General features: G+C 38.6%; 1 protein-coding gene across 3 annotated transcripts in view; it reads right to left on the bottom strand.

The window, feature by feature from the left end:
* OSBPL8 (oxysterol binding protein like 8) overlaps positions 1–18,971 on the bottom strand; it is a 94,712-nt gene that overhangs the window by 62,809 nt on the left and 12,932 nt on the right. For 2 of the 3 annotated variants that reach the window (XM_088141834.1, XM_088141833.1), the window contains 2 exons: positions 18,000–18,089; positions 6,132–6,168 (listed from right to left, as the gene is read on the bottom strand). In XM_088141834.1, coding sequence (XP_087997960.1) covers positions 6,132–6,168; positions 18,000–18,041 — 79 coding nt within the window. In that variant the 5' untranslated portion in view covers positions 18,042–18,089. Of the gene's footprint in view, positions 1–6,131; positions 6,169–17,999; positions 18,090–18,971 lie in introns of those variants that run through there. The other variant, XM_088141835.1, reaches the window with a different exon arrangement.

An 18,971-nucleotide genomic window follows, 5' to 3' on the forward strand; every position in this document is an offset into this window, starting at 1 on the left:
CAAAAAGTCCATATAGGGTTTCCAGTATTTTTTAATTATTATCTTATCCCTGGTCGATTTTGTATTCTTTTATGCAGCATTCTGACATTCTTAATCTTTAACTTGACTTTAAGATGCCATTGTAGGACCTGATCTTCATCTATATCTTCCTCCTCCCATGTTATAAGTACTATTAAAGCTTCAACAGTCCTCTCCTGTTTTCACCAGGTTGTTCTGTAAATATTCCTGGTCTCAAACCAAATTCTTTCTCTTGTAAATCCAGTAACAATTCATTATCTTTATCATTTTTTAACTCTTGATTTAGTATTTGTATTTCCTCTCTGTTTATTACCTCTGTTTTATTTTCCATAATTTCCACCTTAACTTTGATTTGATTTGGCTCTCCACTCAATTGTCCTGAAAAATTTTCAGTTATTTTTCCTCTTATCTCTTCTTTCAGATCTCTTTTAAATTATGCATTCACATAAGCAATAATTTTTGTTGTTGTTGTTGTTGTTGTTTAGTTGTTAAGTCGTGTCCGACTCTTCGTGACCCTATGAACCATATTGCGCCAGGCCTTCCTGTCCTTCACTGCCTCCCTGAGTTTGCTCAGTTTCATGCTCATTGCTTCAGTGATGCTATCTAACCATCTCATCCTCTGCCGTCCTCTTCTCCTTTTGCCTTCAATCTTTCCCAGCATCAGGGTCTTCTCCAAAGAGATCTCTCTTCGCATTAGGTGGCCAAAATATCTGAGCTTGAGCTTCATTATCGATCCTTCCAATGAGCAATCAGGGTTGACTTCCTTTAAGATTGACTGGTTTGACCTCCTAGCAGTCCAGGGAACTCTTAAGAGTCTTCTCCAGCACCACAGTTCAAAGGCATCAATTCTTCGGCGCTCAGCCTTTTTATGGTCCAGCTCTCACAGCCATACATTACTACTGGAAAAACCATAGCTTTGACTATGCGGATCTTTGTCGGCAAGGTGACGTCTCTGCTTTTTAATATGCTATCTAGGCTTGCCATAGCTTTCCTCCCAAGGAGCAAGCGTCTTTTAATTTCATGGCTGCAGTCTCCGTCTGCGGTGATCTTGGAGCCCAAATAAATGAAGTCTGTTACTGCTTCCATTTCTACCCCTTCTATTTGCCAGGAATTGATGGGTCCAGATGCCATGATCTTAGTTTTTTTAATGTTGAGTTTCAAGCCAGCTTTTGCACTCTCCTCTTTCACCCTCATCAAGAGGCTCTTTAGTTCTTCTTCACTTTCTGCCATTAGGGTGGTATCGTCCGCATATCTGAGGTTGTTGATGATTCTCCCTGCAATCTTAATTCCGGCTTGTGATTCTTCCAGCCTGGCATTTCTCATGATGTACTCTGCATATAGGTTAAATAAGCAGGGTGACAGTATACAGCCTTGTCGTACACCTTTCCCTATTTTGAACCAATCGGTTGTTCCGTGACCGGTTCTAACTGTTGCTTCTTGGCCCGCATACAGATTTCTCAGGAGACAGGTAAGGTGGTCTGGTATTCCCATCTCTTTAAGAATTTGCCACAGTTTGTTGTGATCCACACAATCAAAGGCTTTTGCATAGTCAATGAAGCAGAAGTAGATATTTTTCTGGAACTCTCGTGCTTTCTCCATGATCCAGCGAATGTTGGCGATTTGATCTCTAGTTCCTCTGCCTCTTCGAAACCCAGCTTGTACATCCGGTAGTTCTCGGTTCATATATTGCTGAAGCCTAGCTTGTAGGATTTTGAGCATAACCTTGCTAGCATGTGAAATGAGTGCAATTGTGCGATAGTTTGAGCATTCTTTGGCGTTGCCCTTCTTTGGAATTGGAACGTAAACTGACCTTTTCCAATCCCGTGGCCACTGTTGCGTTTTCCAAACTTGCTGGCATATTGAGTGCAGCACTTTAACACCATCATCTTTTAGTATTTTAAATAACTCAGCTGGAATCCTGTCATCTCCACTAGCTTTGTTGTTAGCAATGCTTCCTAAGGCCCACTTGACTTCACTCTCTAGGATGTCTGGCTCAAGGTCAGTGATCACACCAGCGTGGACATCAGGGACATTAAGATCTTTCTTGTATAGTTCTTCTGTGTATTCTTGCCACCTCTTCTTAATCTCTTCTGCTTCTGTTAGGTCCCTGCCTTTTTTGTCCTTTATCATGCCCATCTTTGCACTAAACGTTCCTTTCATATCTCCAATTTTCTTGAAGAGATCTCTAGTCTTCCCCATTCTATTGTTTTCCTCAATTTCTTTGCATTGTTCATTTAAGAAGGCCTTCTTATCTCTCCTGGCTATTCTCTGGAAATCTGCATTCAGCTGCTTATATCTTTCCCTTTCACCCTTGCTTTTCGCATTCCTTCTTTCCACAGCTATTTGTAAAGCCTCATCAGACAGCCATTTTGCTTTCTTGCATTTCTTTTTCTTTGGGATGGTTTTAGTTGCTGCCTCCTGTACAATGTTACGGACCTCCGTCCATAGTTCTTCAGGCACTCTGTCTACCAAATCTAATCCTCTAAATCTATTCATCACCTTCACTGTGTACTCACAAGGAATATGATCTAAGTCATACCTGAGTGGTCTAGTGGTTTTCCCTACATTCTTCAATTTAAGCCTAAATTTTGCAGTAAGCAGCTCATGATCTGAGCCACAGTCAGCTCCTGGTCTTGTTTTTGCTGTCTGTATAGAGCTTCTCCATCTTTGGCTGCAAAGTATATAATCAATCTGGTTTCGGTATTGACCATCTGGTGATGTCCATGTGTAGAGTCGTCTCTTGTGTTGTTGGAAAAGAGTGTTTGCTATGACTAGCTTGTTCTCTTGACAGAACTCTATTAGCCTTTGCCCTGCTTCATTTTGTACTCCAAGGCCAAACTTGCCTGTTATTCCGATTACTCCTTGACTTCCTACTTTAGCATTCCAATCCCCTATGATGAAAAGGACATCTTTTTTTGGTGCTAGTTCTAGAAGGTGTTGTAGGTCTTCATAGAAGCGGTCAACTTCAGCTTCTTCAGCATCAGTGGTTGGGGCATAGACTTGGATGACTGTGATATTGAATGGTTTGCCTTGGATACGCACTGAGATCATTCTGTCGTTTTTGAGGTTGTACCCCATTACTGCCTTTCCCACTCTCTTATTCACTATGAGTGCAACTCCATTTCTTCTAAGGGTTTCTTGCCCACAGTAGTAGATATAATGGTCACCCGAATTAAATTCACCCATTCCCGTCCATTTCAGTTCGCTGATTCCCAAGATGTCGACGTTCAATCTTGTCATCTCATGTTTGACCACATCCAGCTTGCCTTGGTTCATAGATCTTACATTCCAGGTACCTATACAATATTGTTCTTTACAGCATCGGACCTTCTTTTCGCTTCCAGATACATCCACAGCTGAACGTCCTTTCGGCTTTGGCCCAGCCGCTTCACTCTTTCTGGAGCTACTTGGAAATGCCCTCCGCTCTTCCCCAGTAGCATATTGGACACCTTCCGACCTGAGGGGCTCATCTTCCGGCATCATATCTTTTAGCCTTTTAACATTGTCCATGGGGTTTTCTTGGCAAGGATACTGGAGTGGGTTGCCATTTCCTTCTCCAGTGGACCACATTTTGTCAGAACTCTCTGTCATGACCTGTCCGTCTTGGGTGGCCCTGCACGGTATAGCTCATGGCTTCACTGAGTTACGCAAGCCCCTTCGCCACGACAAGGCAGTGATCCATGAAGGGGATAAGCAATAATGGATGCTGTTATTGTAGCTGTAACATTTTTTTCCCAATTCAAAAAACTTTTGAAATTTCAAGAGTGTAAAAATGACATTTTTCTGTTATTTCTGTTTCACTAATTAACAGTAATTTCATCCGATACAGAAATAAAAGTCAGAGGGGTTTTCTCTTTCTCTCTTTCTTTTTCGCCTTTTTGTAGTCCTTAAGTCTTTGGTCCCTTCTGGCACACCTTAATTCTGTGGTCACATGTTCTATCTCAAATTTCCTTTAGCTCTTTATTTTGCAAAATCCACCAACTGTCTTTTCAGTAAAACTCTAAACAATTGCATCCCCACGAAGATATTCTTTTATTTATTTAATTATTTCAAACACACTTTAACAAAAATCATAATATTTCAAATTTGACTGGCCCCTTAGTCCATTTTAAACTTTCTTAAGATAAATTCTTGTCAAGCTTTTTGCCATTAATCTTAAACCATTATTTTACTCTTTACTTTATCCTTTTATCCAGAATGAAGGCTCACTCACCAGTGTTTTTTTTTAACCCCTGCTGTCCCAAAGATCTGTTTTAACTGTAAAATAATTGTAATAAAAATGTGCTTAAGAAAGTAAGGATTGTAGCGAATCCAGTGTCCTTACAGGCTGTGTTATGGCTGTGAGCTTGATGACATTCCCGCAGCTCCCGATGCTCAAACTCATGAGTTGACCACAACCTGCAGTCTCCTTGCCAGGAGCAGCTGTCCAAAGCACAAGCGCACAATCTCCTGGCCTCTTGTTGTCCAGAGAGGCTCTATTGGCCCAGGTTTGTTTCTTTGTTTCTTTATTTTATTAATTAAATTTATGCACTGCTCATCTCACTGTATAAGTGACTCTAGGTGGCTATTAGTTTATTTATTGCCTGGCCATTGGTCTCTGCTGTGGTGTTATCTCCACTCCTTTGAAGACGGATTAGTCTGCCATCATCCTACCTAGACGTCTCCTCCAACAGGATATTTCCAAGCATAGATTGTGGAACTGATCAATGATTAGCAGTGTCAAATATATAGGCTACATTTTAAAAATTAAAGAGAATAGATATATCAGCAAAATTTGACCTAAGACACACAGGCAGAGTGTAAGATCAGTGCAACAGATCCAGTATGCTTAACTTACGGTAAAGAAAATCTGAAGAGTGTGGAAAGAGATCGGAGACATTATAAAATTGAGCAGCAAAAATATTTCCAACATTACAAAGAAAAAACAATTCAAGTGGTCTCTAAAAATTGGAAAAAATCAATCCATATATCTATACTGAAGAATGGAGATACAAGATAATGTGCTATTACTGAATTTTTGCATTAAGCAAATTTTGTTCAAGTTGTTACAAAGAATCAGGCCATACTGGAGAAATGTCAAATGGACAAGACATTATAAGTGTGATGGACTGGAATGGTGGGAGGGGAGTAAAGAATGTGCTCTCATCTCCAGAGGAGCGAGGAAGAGATAAGCGGAGGAGACTGGCACCTCCCTAAGAAATTCCATCGGTGTGAACTGGCTGAGCCTGGGAACTGGTTTCATTCTGGGAAGATTCTTGTTAAGGGGTTGTAGCTAATAAACCTTGCTGGATTGATTCTGCATGGTCTCCTGGAGTTCTTTGGGCTAGGCCCGACAATAAGATTCTGATAGCATCCAACTATTATTTATGTGTGTACCTATGATACAAAGCAAACTGATTCACATGTATCAAATAATTACTATAATTATACTGTTAGATACTCAGTCTTATAGAATTTATAAAGTATATTTACTATTTGTAAATTAATTATTTAAATTTACTAAGCAGAAAATGGAATTATGAATTGGCTATTAAGAACATTATTTCTAAGGGCCTTTATTTTTGTACTCTATCTAGAGTACAAAAGTTTGAATGCAACCTATTTCAGACCCACACAATACTTTTCCTAAACAGCTCCTAATTTTTAAAGAAAAAAAAACCCTATACAGAGTAACCTGACGGAAAGATTTAAGGCAGTGATAGGATACAAAATCACAAATAAACTAAATTCTATTGATATCAATCCCTTATCTAAAAAACTGTTCAGGGATTAAAGTTTATGCTTATAGTTGCATAAGAGAACTGCATCTGCTGGCACATTTTCTGAAAGTTGATAAATAAAATTAACATCTGCTGTTTCATGAATATTCTCTATGTGCTTAAGGAAAGCATATATTTGTCACAGTAGGCTTTACAGTTATTATTATTATTATAATATCCTGCCTTTATTTTGTACAACTCAAGGCAGCATATATAATGTTCCTATTTTATGTATTTTATTCCTTTGGTTTCTGAATTTATTAAACACTCAGAATTTGCTAATTATATGAAATGAAGATATGGCCTTATGAAAACACAGCTTTTTGAATGTTGCTGCAGAAACTATTTACTTACTTGAAGTTCCCTGCCATTCTTTGATCTCACCATGATGCTGGAGGTACAGTGCAATTGAGTATGGAGAACAGCAAACAAAAGCATCCAGGCCAAAAAGAAGAAAGAGGAGGAGGAGGAGGAGGAGGAGGAGGAGGAACACAGCAGGTATAACAAAAAGGAAAGAAGAACAAGGAAAACAGCAGGTTAGTTTGAAACTAAAAATACAACATGCATATCAAAACTGATAGATTTTTAAAAAAATACATAGCTCCAAAATAAAGGATTTTTTTTAAAAAAAAGCATAGGCAAGTATGTTTATCAAAGGTGATTAATTAGCTCGTTATTGTAATGATAAGGCTAATTCTGTCTGGAAATACAAATATTTTTCCTAAAGTTCTTTGAATTTATTTATCACATAATATTCTAACTCCAAGTGTTACCGGGCATAGGAAATTAGAAATGAAGTGTGGCTTTATTTCTTTTTAGAAACTTGAAAGAAAATACTGTAAACAAGAGATGAAGGTAAAATATATCCAGTATATACTAAAAGCCCATTAATGTTACTGAAACAAAACTAGAAATAGAGCACTTTACCTTCAGTCTAACAACAGCCAACTCATTGTTGCTACATGTATATATTTTTCTGTTGCACCAAATTCAGTAAGTGAAGATGGAAACATTACAGATTGAATAATTAAACTGGAAGCAAGACACAGTCCACTAAACAGAAGTCTCCCAAATATGCAAACACCACAATCCTACGTGTGGAGATATAAAGGTATTTTTCAGGTAACACCAGCTACAAAATATAAATTCCAAAACAGCCTGAAAAGGAATTTCCGTAAATGTCCAATATGCACTCAACGTTGAGAGGGTAGCCAAAGGATAAAGAAAGAAAAACTGAGGGAGCAAGGGAAAAGATTATCAACCTTGTCAAATTTCAAATAACTTATTTTTAGCACTCCATGGGGGAAAGAATAGGATTTGGCAACATGTTCCATAAATCAAAAGAAAATCATCCTCCTTGCAAGCAGGGTTAGCTACAGATGGGATAAAGCAAGGCTACCTTAGGCAGTTGATGCTGAGAAGGATGGAATGAACATGCATGGCTCACTTTGCACTCCAAGCTATCCTGTTCTTAGGTGCCTTGGAGAATACTGTCAGCACTGAAATTTCTATTGCTAATATATTCAATTTTAAACATGAAATTGGGAGGCTGAGGTAGAGCAAGAAGGACATGAAATTCAGAATAGAGATGGATGGTTATAGATGGATAGATGAAGTAAAGCTAAGATAGAAAATACACAGGTATAGAATACAATGAACTGGTAGGCTAAGGTGGTGAACTAAAGTTAGTGTACAGCAAAGCTGTTAACAGAGCTGAATAAAGTTACTGCCAGATAAAGAGGAAAGAATAACATTGAAGTGAATAAGATCAGCTGGGAGTTGATTAAAGCAAAGTGGAGATGCAAAGACCACAAGACAGAGAACTCAGAATGATACAAATGGAGTTGAAGGAAGATCCAGTACACAGTACAAAATAAATGAGAGTAACTGCATAGGAAACAGAAAATGTAGACTAAATAACTAAATTTATTTTTTTGTAGCGCACATAGCTCATGAGAATGATTGATCATCTGTGTTCTGCCTGGAGCTCTTTCTATCTCAGAATTCTGTGACAAATGGAAAGAAAAAAGGTGTCCTTTGCTCCTATTGGTTCCTTAGCTTGGCCTCATCCAAAAGTTTAAGAATTACTACAAAGATCCTGTTCCAATCTAGCTGGAGCCCTAATCAGGAGCATTAACTTAGGGGAAGGGGAACTGGGAGAAACATTTTTTTGAGAGTTCCATTTTAACTGTATAACATGATTCTCTACAATTTTTTCAGTTAATATTTTCTTTCAAACAATCATTTTGATTATTGTAATCGGGCTGATATACTTTAGGCTTCATTATACATTTTTGTATCCCCTAAAGCTGAATAAATATAAATATAAAATTATTAACTGTACTCTCAAAATGGTAAAATACACTACAAGTGATCTAAAATAAATAGGATCTGACAGACACAAACAACAGACAATACTATAGGCCAGGGGTCCCCAACCCCTGGGCTGCGGACCGGTACTGGACCGTGGCCTGTTAGGAATCAGAATCATCTTTATTACAGTCACAGACCAGAACCAATGGCGTGTTAAGAACCGGGTCGCACAGCAGGAGGTGAGTGGTGGGCAAGCGAGCGAAAAGAGCCACTCTCTATCACTCGCATTACTGCCTGAGCTCTGCCTGTCAGATCAGCAGCAGCATTAGAGTCTCATAGGAGCGCGAACCCTACTGTGAACTAGGCATGCGAGGGATCTAGGTTGTGCGCTCAGAATCCAACACTTATTTCACTCCGCGCATGGCCCGCCCATTATTTTATTTACCACTTCCATCTGTGCCTCTTTCCTGCACTGTGCACTTGTCTCAGTCACAGTTTTGGTAAGCCCACAAGCTTTTTTTTTTTTTTTTAATCCATTCAATCGTGTCCGATTCTTCGGAGACTGCCTGGACAAGTCCCTACAGTTTTCCTGGCAAGGTTTTTTTCAGAAGTGGTTTGCCATTGCCTCCTTCCTGGGGCTGAGCCCAGCTGGTAGTCACAGGGGAGCTGGATCTTCCGCTGCGTCATGTCTTTCCAATGTTCGTGTCTAGGCGGGACCAGCAACCGATTCCTATCCCCACACAAAGCACCGCCAGCGTTTCCTCCCACCAAAAAAATAATAGAAATAATAATAATAATAATAATAATAATAATGATGATGATGATGATGATGATGGAAATAATAATAGAAATAAAGTGCGCAATAAATGTAATGTGCTTGAATCATCTTGAAACCATCCCGTCTATGGAAAACTTGTCTTCCACAAAACCGGTCCCTGGTGCCAAAAAGGTTGGGGACTGTTGCTATAGGCTTATTAACAGTTGCTTTCAGAACCTGCAAGTCTAAGTGCAGAAAGAGTTATTAAGACCTTTTCCTGTCTCAAAACTACCTTCATCAGAACTGCTTTTCTTCTCATGGGAAAAACAAAGAACACTGTTTTGGATTTTTTTCATATGGGGAGAAAGTCAGCTGGAGAGAAGGCTATACTGTAAATAGAAATGGCTGCAGGAAAAAGTTGAGTAGTCCTTTCTCCCTGACATTTCTCTGTTGAAACTGACAACTTCCACTGACTACTTTTTTGGGGGGTGAGAGGGAGCAGAAATAGGCAACACAGCTAATTACACTGAACTAATTCTTTTAACAGCTTGTGTTTCAGTGATGTTAAAAAACATGAATAATGTAGAATTGCTACATAATCTGAATTTTCTATATGTTCTATACATGTTAGCCCTGTGTTTTTTACTCTGTTCCATGACTTTCATTACTTGCAGATACTTTGCATTTTCAGCTATCATATATCATCATATACATATCAATAGCACAGGTTTGTGAAGTTCCTTCCTCCAGTTTTAAAACAATGCTCATCTTCTTCCAGCTTCCCTCAATATATATTCAGCATAAATAATAAATAAGTGAATAATAAATAAATAATCTACAAAACTGCCTTCAAATATGTATTTTAGCTTAACAGTTCTCTTAGCTGCAGCTTTACAGTGCTGGTATTCTAAAGACCATTCACTTAAAACTTCTCAATACAGCACTGCATTCGTAAATCAATTTGGTATGTTCAGCAATCTGTTACGGAATCAAAGTTTAATTTCTCTTTATAAGCTGATAAAGTTAATCAGCTCTAAGTTAATCAGCTTTATAGTCTGATTAATTGCAGTATTAATTATATCATGAATCAAAGATTTCAAAAATTCATTTGGATTGGCCTGTTTACCATAAAGGCAATTTTTTAAAATTAACCCACTTATGTTCTGAAGTTCCACATAAGAACCTGCTCTACTTCATCAGTAAAAGCCCCATCTCCATAAGAAAATCTTTACTTCCCATGTTGATGTCTTGGAGAACCTTCCAGCCACAATAAAACATGATACATCTGTAAACATTTTCTATATTTAAGTATGACTGCCATCATTAAGGAAAATTAAATCAAACTCTTCACTAAACTTTTTCCAATAATTCCCATTGCCATCCACCTTATACACCTCCCATCAAAACTTATGACTATTGAAATCCCCATAGAGGATTCCCTTCATATCTAGTAATAGATGATCTCAAGAAACATGACTTATAAATATTGAAGTTATAAAAAAGATCATTTGATTTATTCAAAGGAATTCCAACTAAAATATACCCAAATTCTAAATAATTTAAGTTTTCCTTAAAAGAAACTATGCAAGCTTGCATTCCAAGAACATAGATACTAGTATATCTTTCTGAACAAAGTATAAAATGCCTGATGTCTAGGTTAAAGATGCAAACTACCTTTCCCTAGATTATTTGAAAGATCCCTCTTCTCTGTATAAATCATTGACCTCAGGATCAGTCATAGTGGTCCTGTCCATCTATCCATCCTTAAAATCTGTTTGGACCTTTCCTGAAATTGCCTCGTTGTGAAATATCTTAACATGGGAATTATGACTGATTTAAAGGAAACATAAAACTTTCCACTTTCCTTTCAAACACATAGTTAATATACTCATTAACAATTCTCCATCAATTACAGTGAAATATTAAGTGGAGTGCAAAATGAGGCACTATGGAGTCTTACATTCTTAAGCATAGCTTACTAATGACATGGATGAAAAGGTGGAGAAAATGCTTAGCAAATCTGCATATGACACAAAATTTAGTGAGATAACTAATAGCTTAGAGAAGACAGGAATAAAATTCAAAATGATCTTAATAAGTTAGAAAAATGGTTTAAAAAAACCAAGAAAATGAAATTTAACAAAGACAAATGTAAAATTCTTTATGAAAGAATTGGATAAATACAATCCATGCAAAAAGGTGTTCTGTGTCCCTGATGATCAGTACCTGCCAATATGTGGGCTGCCACATTTTGCACAAAATGTAGTCTTCCAGGAGTTTTTAAAGGCAGCCATATGTTGTGAATATTGCAGCAGTGATGCAAGGACACTATGTGCAAGGGGATAAAAGCATGAGCCATTCTTGCAAGATCCTTCTGCTATAAGTAGGGCTACAACTGGCATGCTAACTAAAGCTGGGCAAAAGACCTCCTGTCCATGGCCTCTACCTGCCCATACAGGATTGTGTATTGTGAATACAGGAGAACCCCCTATTTACAGACTTCCTCTTAGGTGTACTGCCTCCTCTACAAGATACAACAATGGAGCCAGCTGAGGATCACAATGGACAAATGGCAACTCCATCTTGAATGGGTTCAACTTCAGCTGTTTCATCCTGTGCAGACCCTCATAGCCTCCAGATTCATTTTTCCCAAATATTGTTGCTAATAATTCTATTTGGAATTCATGGGGAACTCTTTTACCACCAACAGTTCAGGCTTTGCTAGGACTTCTCCAAGAGGAGTTTTTGGAATCAAGTTTGAGTCCATTGCCAAAATCACATCCAGTAACTTTTGAGAAGATCCAGTTAAAATATTTCTCTTTTTATTCATTATATAAAATCAAAAACCTTTATAACGACCTTTAGGCCAGAGAGCACTACAATAAAAATACATAAACCTATAATAATTAATAAAACTAAGAAGTAGACATAAAATAAAATTGCATAAAATAAATTAATAAAGAAACAATAGTACAGGTAACAGTGGAAATCCCCAAAAATTGTACTGATCTTCAATCGTAGGAAAGACAAATAGAACAAATGATGACACTAAATTGGGCAACCTTGAAATATATGCCTGGGTCCTGGTAAGTTAGAAAAAGTGACAGATAAGCTTTGTGCTCTCTACCAGGGTAGTTCTTTAAAATGGGATAGATATATATCCCATGTAAATTCCCTGTAAAGAGAGCAACAAAGGAGCATGTGGCTTAGGGATGCCATAGAGCCATCTCCACATGGGCATAAACACGGCTGACAAGAGATGTTTTTGTACCATCACCACCCAGGACCGCAGAGGATAGTACATCTAGCCTAGCCAAGGTGAAGGCCAAATAAAATTTCAGAATTAGAATTGAGGAGAGATAAGACAATGGCACATGCCTATTTGGGAAAAATCCATGAACCATGGGGTTAGATATTAGGCTTAGACTGGTTTGAAAATCAATCTCCCAGATACATTGCTTAAGATGACTTTTGACATTTTCAAACCGTAATGGACTTTCCAAAGAGCAATCTAAAGACTGGAATTTGCTATGAGCTCTTGTTAGCCAGGCTGATTTAAAACAGACTCTGAGAACCAGTGGAGCTATACCCACAGGGGAAAAAATCAATTACGACCAGAAATTAATGAGACAGAACCCGACTCTGGCACCCACAGAAACCAAACCTGTCTCTAACCATAAGGCAGCATTCTTGATGAATCTTGGAACTGCAAGTATAGCTCTTACAAATTTGGACTGGACAGCTTCCAGGATATTAAACTTTGTAAAAATGCAGATCTGAACACCATAAAGAAGCTGAGAAACAATCTCAGCAAGAAAAACCTTGCAAGCTGCAGGAATAAAATGTGCCCCCTTTGAACGGAAGAATCTTAAGACAGCTGTGGAGCTACACTGGGCAACACTTGCCTGATAAAAGAAATGTGTGCCCCAAGATAAGCTTGAAACTGCACCCCAAGATATTTCGAACTATGTACCCACTGTATTGGGGTCCCATTGCCATTTATGCATTGTACTGTTGTGTTGTGCAAGGACTAACAATTTAGGTTTTTAAAAAAATTACTAATAGTTGTTATTTTAGGCAATAGGAACCCTCTCATTCCCACCTGGGAGGCAGATGAAATCACTACATCATCTGCATATAGCAAGGCTGGAATTGCACAATGTGCTAACATTGGAGAGTGATAAGTAGAAGATAAGAGAGCCTGAATTATTGAATTAATATGCAGATTGAAAAGTAAAGGGGCAAGAACGCACCCTTGCCACAGCCCTCTTTTGGTAGAAACAGCTCCAGAAAGTTGCCTCCAGGGGGAGCATATGACTCTCAATGAGGTGTTAAAAGTATAAAATAATAATATTAATAATAAGAATAAAAAGGAACAATCTTTTATCCATTGAATATCTCTGAAGTTTTCCCCATACCCTCTCTCTTGGAATCAGATCAAAAGCTGATCTGAAATCTACAAAGGATGCAGAAAGGGTGCCTTTGAATTGAATTGAATTGAATTGAATTGAATTGAATTGAATTGAATTGAATAGAATAGAATAGAATAGAATAGAATAGAATAGAATAGAATAGAATAGAATAGAATAGAATAGAATAGAATAGCTTTATTGGCCAAGTATGTATGTAAACATACAAGGAATTTGACTTCGGTGCAAAGAGCTCTCAATGTGTTTGCATAGCATCAATAATAATAATAATAATAATAATAATAATAATAATATAAAATAAAATAACAACATTATATTAAAACTATGCTGTCAGAAGAGGAGAATTAGAGGAAAGATAGTACTGTGGCTATTAACTAACATATATTCATCTTTTAAAAAGGAGAAGCTATTTCTTCGCTCTTACTGCATCCTCAGTGTCGCCCTGCAGCCCTGTTTAGGGTCACTCGGTCCCTCCTGGGAAAAGGGGGGGCAGAGGACTATTTGCAGGGTCGTGCAGAGGAATTTGCTGAACACCTGATGGACAAAATCACTCAGATCCGTTCTCAGTTGGAAGCCAAGCGTGGAGCAGGTCCGGGGGAGTTGCCCAGGGAGCGCTCTTACCCAGTTTCTGGGAATGGTTTGATCCTGCTGCCCCTGAGGAAGTGGACAGGGTCCTCGGGGCTGTCAGTGTGACTACTTGTGGTTTAGATCTTTGTCCCTCCTGGCTAGTTAAAGCTACCAAGGAGGTGACCTTAGGGTAGGTTCTGGCGGTGGTCAATTCATCCTTGCAGGAGGGGGTGTTTCTGAAGCCTTTTAAAGAGGCTTTGGTCCGCCCACTCCTCAAGAAACCGTCACTAGACCCCACCCTTCTGGACAATTTTCATCCAGTTTCCCACCTCCCCTTTTTAGGGAAGGTGGTGGAAAAGGTGGTCATGCGGCAGCTTCAGAGAATCCTGAAGGAAACGGATTATCTGGACCCCTATCAGTCAGGGTTCAGGCCTGGTTATGGGACAGAAACAGCATTGGTTGCACTTTTGGATGATCTCTGGCAAGAGCGGGATGCGAGGAGTTCATCCATCCTTGCTCTTCTCGACCTCTCGGCGGCTTTTGATACCATCGACCATGGTATCCTTTTGGGTTAGCTGCAGGAGTTGGGGCTGGGTGGCACAGTGTTGTGCTGGTTCAGCTCCTTTCTCCAAGGCCGAACCCAATCGGTGTTGATAGGGAGCGAGAGGTCCAGCCCTCGGCCCCTACTTTGTGGGGTGCCTCAGGGTTCAGTGCTTTCACTGCTCCTATTTAACATCTACATGAAACCGTTGGGTGAGATCATGCGGCACCATCCCAGGTGTCTTAAGTGACGCTGTGACTGCCCTCTTGCGGTGCCTGGAGGCTGTGGGGGCCTGGATGGGGGACAACAGGCTTCGACTGAACCCTGGTAAGATGGAGTGGCTGTGGGTACGGGGAGCCTTAAGATCTAGGAGTTTGTCATCTTTGGTTCTTTGCGGGGTCGCACTACACCAGACAGACCTGGTGAGTAAACTGCGGGTCCTGATTGATGTCGGGTTCAACCCAAAGAACTCCACAAGACAGTACAGGTCTAGTTCAATAGCTTTTATTAGCTTTCACCCACAAGACAGAATCTTGCCAGACTCAATCTAAACTTCCCAAGCCAGCAAGCAAACACCGCAAATTCCTTAGGGTGGTGCCAGTCTCATCCTCTTAACCTTCCCAGGCTCTTGCTGGGGGCTAAGGAAATGCTTATCTCCCTGAGTGCGGCCTTCACAAAACCATTCCATCACAATAATAGTATTAAATGCTGAGCTAAAGTCCACAAAAAGAACTCGTGTGTAGGACTCTGGAGATTCAAGGTGTTGCAGAATATAATGTAAGGCCATGTTAATAGCATCATCTGCTGACCTATTTCCTTGGTAAGCAAATTGCAATGGATCTAGCAGGATATCCATGATGGTTCTCAGGTGAGCCAGCACTAACCTCTCAAAGGTCTTCATAACTACAGATGTCAGTGCAACAGGTCTGTAGTCATTCATCTCACTGATGGAGGATTTCTTAGGAACTGGAATGACTATAGAGCTTTTAAAGCAAGAAGGGACATAACACAGCTCCAGCGATTTATTAAAAATGTGTGTAAAAACGGGAGCCAGTTGTTCTGCACAAGCTTTCAGACAGGAGGTGATCACACCATCTGGGTCTGGAGCTTTTCCAATCTTTTGTTTTTGAAACAAACCTAACACTTCTTTTTCTAGGATCACCAGAGGTAAGGGACCAAGGGAATTGGGAATAGGGGTAGAGAAGTTTGATGCTAATGATGTATCTGAAATACAATTAGTAGTAGCAGGCAGCAGTTGTTTCTTCTCAAACCTGCAGTAAAACATATTGAGGTCATCTGCCAATTGATGACTCTCTTCAATCAAGAGAGGTGAGTTGCTGTAGCCAATGGTGTTCTTTAGGCTTTTCCACACAGTTGCAGGATCATTTGCTGAAAGTTGATTTTTCAGCTTTTCTGAATAATTTCTCTTTGCTGCCTTAATCTCTCTCGTAAGTACATTTCTGGCCTGATTATACATAATCCCGTCCCCATTTCTATAGGCCTCCTCCTTGGCACGATGCAACTGCTTGAGCTTTGCTGTGAACCACGGCTTATTGTTATTATATATATATATATATATATATATATATATATATATATGTATGTTTTTGGTGGGCACACACATGCCCTCACAAAAACTAATGTAGGATGTCACAGCGTCAGTATACTCATCCAAATCTGCTGAGGCAGTTTCAAAAACATTCTAGTCAATACTAGACTACAATGATCTAGTACAATCCAATTGCTGCACGTGGTATAGAGCGGTAGGCTCCTTTTAATATAGTGTAACAATGACCCAATGTATTCTTGCCTCTAGTAGGACAACTGACATATTGTATATATCTGGGCAACTCGTAAGTAAGATTAGTACTGTTAAAGTCTCCTAAAACAATAAGTAAAGAGTCCGGGTATTTCTGTTCTATGCCAACTATCTGGTCTGCTAAGATCTGTATTGTGCTATTTGAGGAAGCAGGAGGTATATAAACTCCAAGCAGGATGAACGAGGAGAATTCACGTGGAGCATAATATGGCTTGCAATTAATAGCTAAAGTCTCTAAATGGATGCTGCAAAATTTATGTAGAATGTTAACATCTTCACACCAGCGAATGTTAATGTTAAGAACAAATTCCACCTCCCCTTTGTTTACCCAATAACTCTGTAGCTCGATCTCCTCTGTAAAGATGAAAGCCCGAAAGTTGTAGAGATCTATCCTCCATTACGTGATTAAGCCACATTTCAGTGAAGCAAAGGGCTGCAGCACTGAAAAGTCAGGATTATTCTGATTTAAAATGAGTAGCTCATCCATTTTGTTGACTAGTGAGCGTATATTTGTCAAATATATCGAGGGGAGAGGAGTTCTATTTGTTGCTTTCTAAGTCTTATCAAAATTCTGTCTCGCTTTCCCCTTCATCTGCATCTCGTGTTTTCGTTTCGTTTAGTTCCCAAGCTGTTGTCGACGAAGCCACCAACGAAACCAAGGGAAGTTGCCGCCCCCGCGGTCAAAAAGTCGGCAGCAGCACTTCCCCAGCCACAAAAAACAGGAGGAATTGTGTAATTCCGAAATGCTGTCCGATATTTAAAAGTTCATTTCTAGAATATGTAATCTGCAATGAACTGCAGGATATAAAGAAAAACACCAAACCCACCAGGGAGCGTTTCACTGAGGCCGCCATCTGCAGTGCCATCTTGAGGAGGAAAAAGTGTATTTTTCAGCTAAATGGTGCAGGACCAGACAGTGGTCTAAGGCTGAATAGTCCCCTTTAAATCCTGCCTGTTCCTCAACAAGAATATTTTCACTCTGGACCCAATCCAATAGTTTAAGTAAAGATATTTTGGATACTGTATAGCTTGCTTATTGTATTAAGTCTACTCTGGTTTCTCTTCATATCATATAAATCTTACTCAAAATAGGAATATGTTTGTCATTATTCCAATTTCACTGACATACTTTTATGTAGCTATTTTTTCTGCACTTATGGGTACAAAAATAAAGCACCATGCAAACAAGACACTGAAAGTAATCTATGTTTTGCTGTATCTTCAACACTGTTTAGAATTCAAGAATTTGTGTAAAGTAAGCAGTTTCTGCTAATTACTGAAACATATTTTGACATTAAAAATAATTGAAGATAATATTTTTTTCTAAACCCAGAAATGGTTTGATTTGTTTTAGTTGGGGAGGGGATTGGGGGGGGGTTGGTGCCTTCGAGTCAGTCTTGACTCATGCAGACCACATGAACAAGTCCCTGCAGTTTTCTTGGCAACTTTATTTGAAGAGGTTTGCCACTGCTTTCTTCCTAGGCCTGAGAGAGAGTGATTGGCCCAAAGTTCTGAAGGATTAGAACCCATAGTCTCCTGGTTTCCAAGATCAGTACCTTTAACCACCACACCAAACTAGCTCTCTTATTCATATATTTTATTCATTTTAAAAATTTAAGTAACATTACTGAAGGATGTAGGTTTGAAGCAGGGCATAAGATTGTTTATCTAAAAGAAGACCTTGGTTAAAATTAGTTGTAGAAAGGAATGTATTTTTGTATGTATGCATATATTTAAGGAAATTCCTTCTCTATAGGTTTATTATTTGCCAACTACTTTGTACAAAATTACTCACCGAAACTCTATCAGAGTCCCCTTCAAATGAAGCAATTTCCATGCTGAGGGCACAGCTTTTCTTTCCCTTAAAGTCCTTCCATTCTTCAGTCTACCAAAAAAAAAAGGGAAAAATAACTATATTTGATATGGAAAACTGAACTTCTTTGAAGGATAATGGTATGAGAGATCCCATTAAGAATAAAAAGGAATAAAAAAGTAGGAAAAACATACAGGAATAGAATAAGATTTCTAAAAAAAGGCAATGATCTATTTGACAGAAGCAACTTGATACAGCAACTTTTCCACATGCCAGATCTGAATGCAATTATCCTAAAATATTCTCTTGAATTATTAAAAGACTGAACACAAGAAGCAAGATTATATTTTCTCAAGATAAGAATGATACTGTGTTTATTTATTAGCAAACACCAAAACATCAATTACAATACAATCAAATAAAAACAAAATGGGAAATTAACTCTATAAGAAAAAGAAAAGCAATGGAATGGACTGAAATCAATAGGACAGGAGTAAATCAATCAACAAAGTTGCATAATTAAAGGCAGACCCTTATCATAACCAGATGCAATATAATGCTTTTCCTATGACAATTATAATTAAACAACATTTGGCAATCTTCCTAGATATTCCTACATAATAATATATTTAAAAAGTTGTTTTGTTGATTAGGCTGACCCAAATAGCTGATTAATAAGGGTGTTATTATTTAAAACATAAGTGTTGATATAAAGCACAATATTATTTAAATTGTCCTGCGAGACAATGAAAGAGATGATCTGGTATCACTATATTATATTATTAAATCTTCTCTTTAAAACCATAGTTGGCAAAACACTGAGTACAGCCATTGAAAGTTATCTTGTGCATGACAGAAGGGATATTTAAAAGATAATGATATAATGTAAAAGGTCTGCCATACAGGCTCTATCACATTAGTAAGGATCTTTGCTCCTATCTTTTGTTAGATCCA

This window comes from Python bivittatus, unplaced genomic scaffold, assembly GCF_059951505.1.
Source record: "Python bivittatus isolate LINGU-HERP-01145 unplaced genomic scaffold, Pbiv_v1 ctg000330_np1212, whole genome shotgun sequence".
NCBI classification, from domain to species: domain Eukaryota; kingdom Metazoa; phylum Chordata; class Lepidosauria; order Squamata; family Pythonidae; genus Python; species Python bivittatus.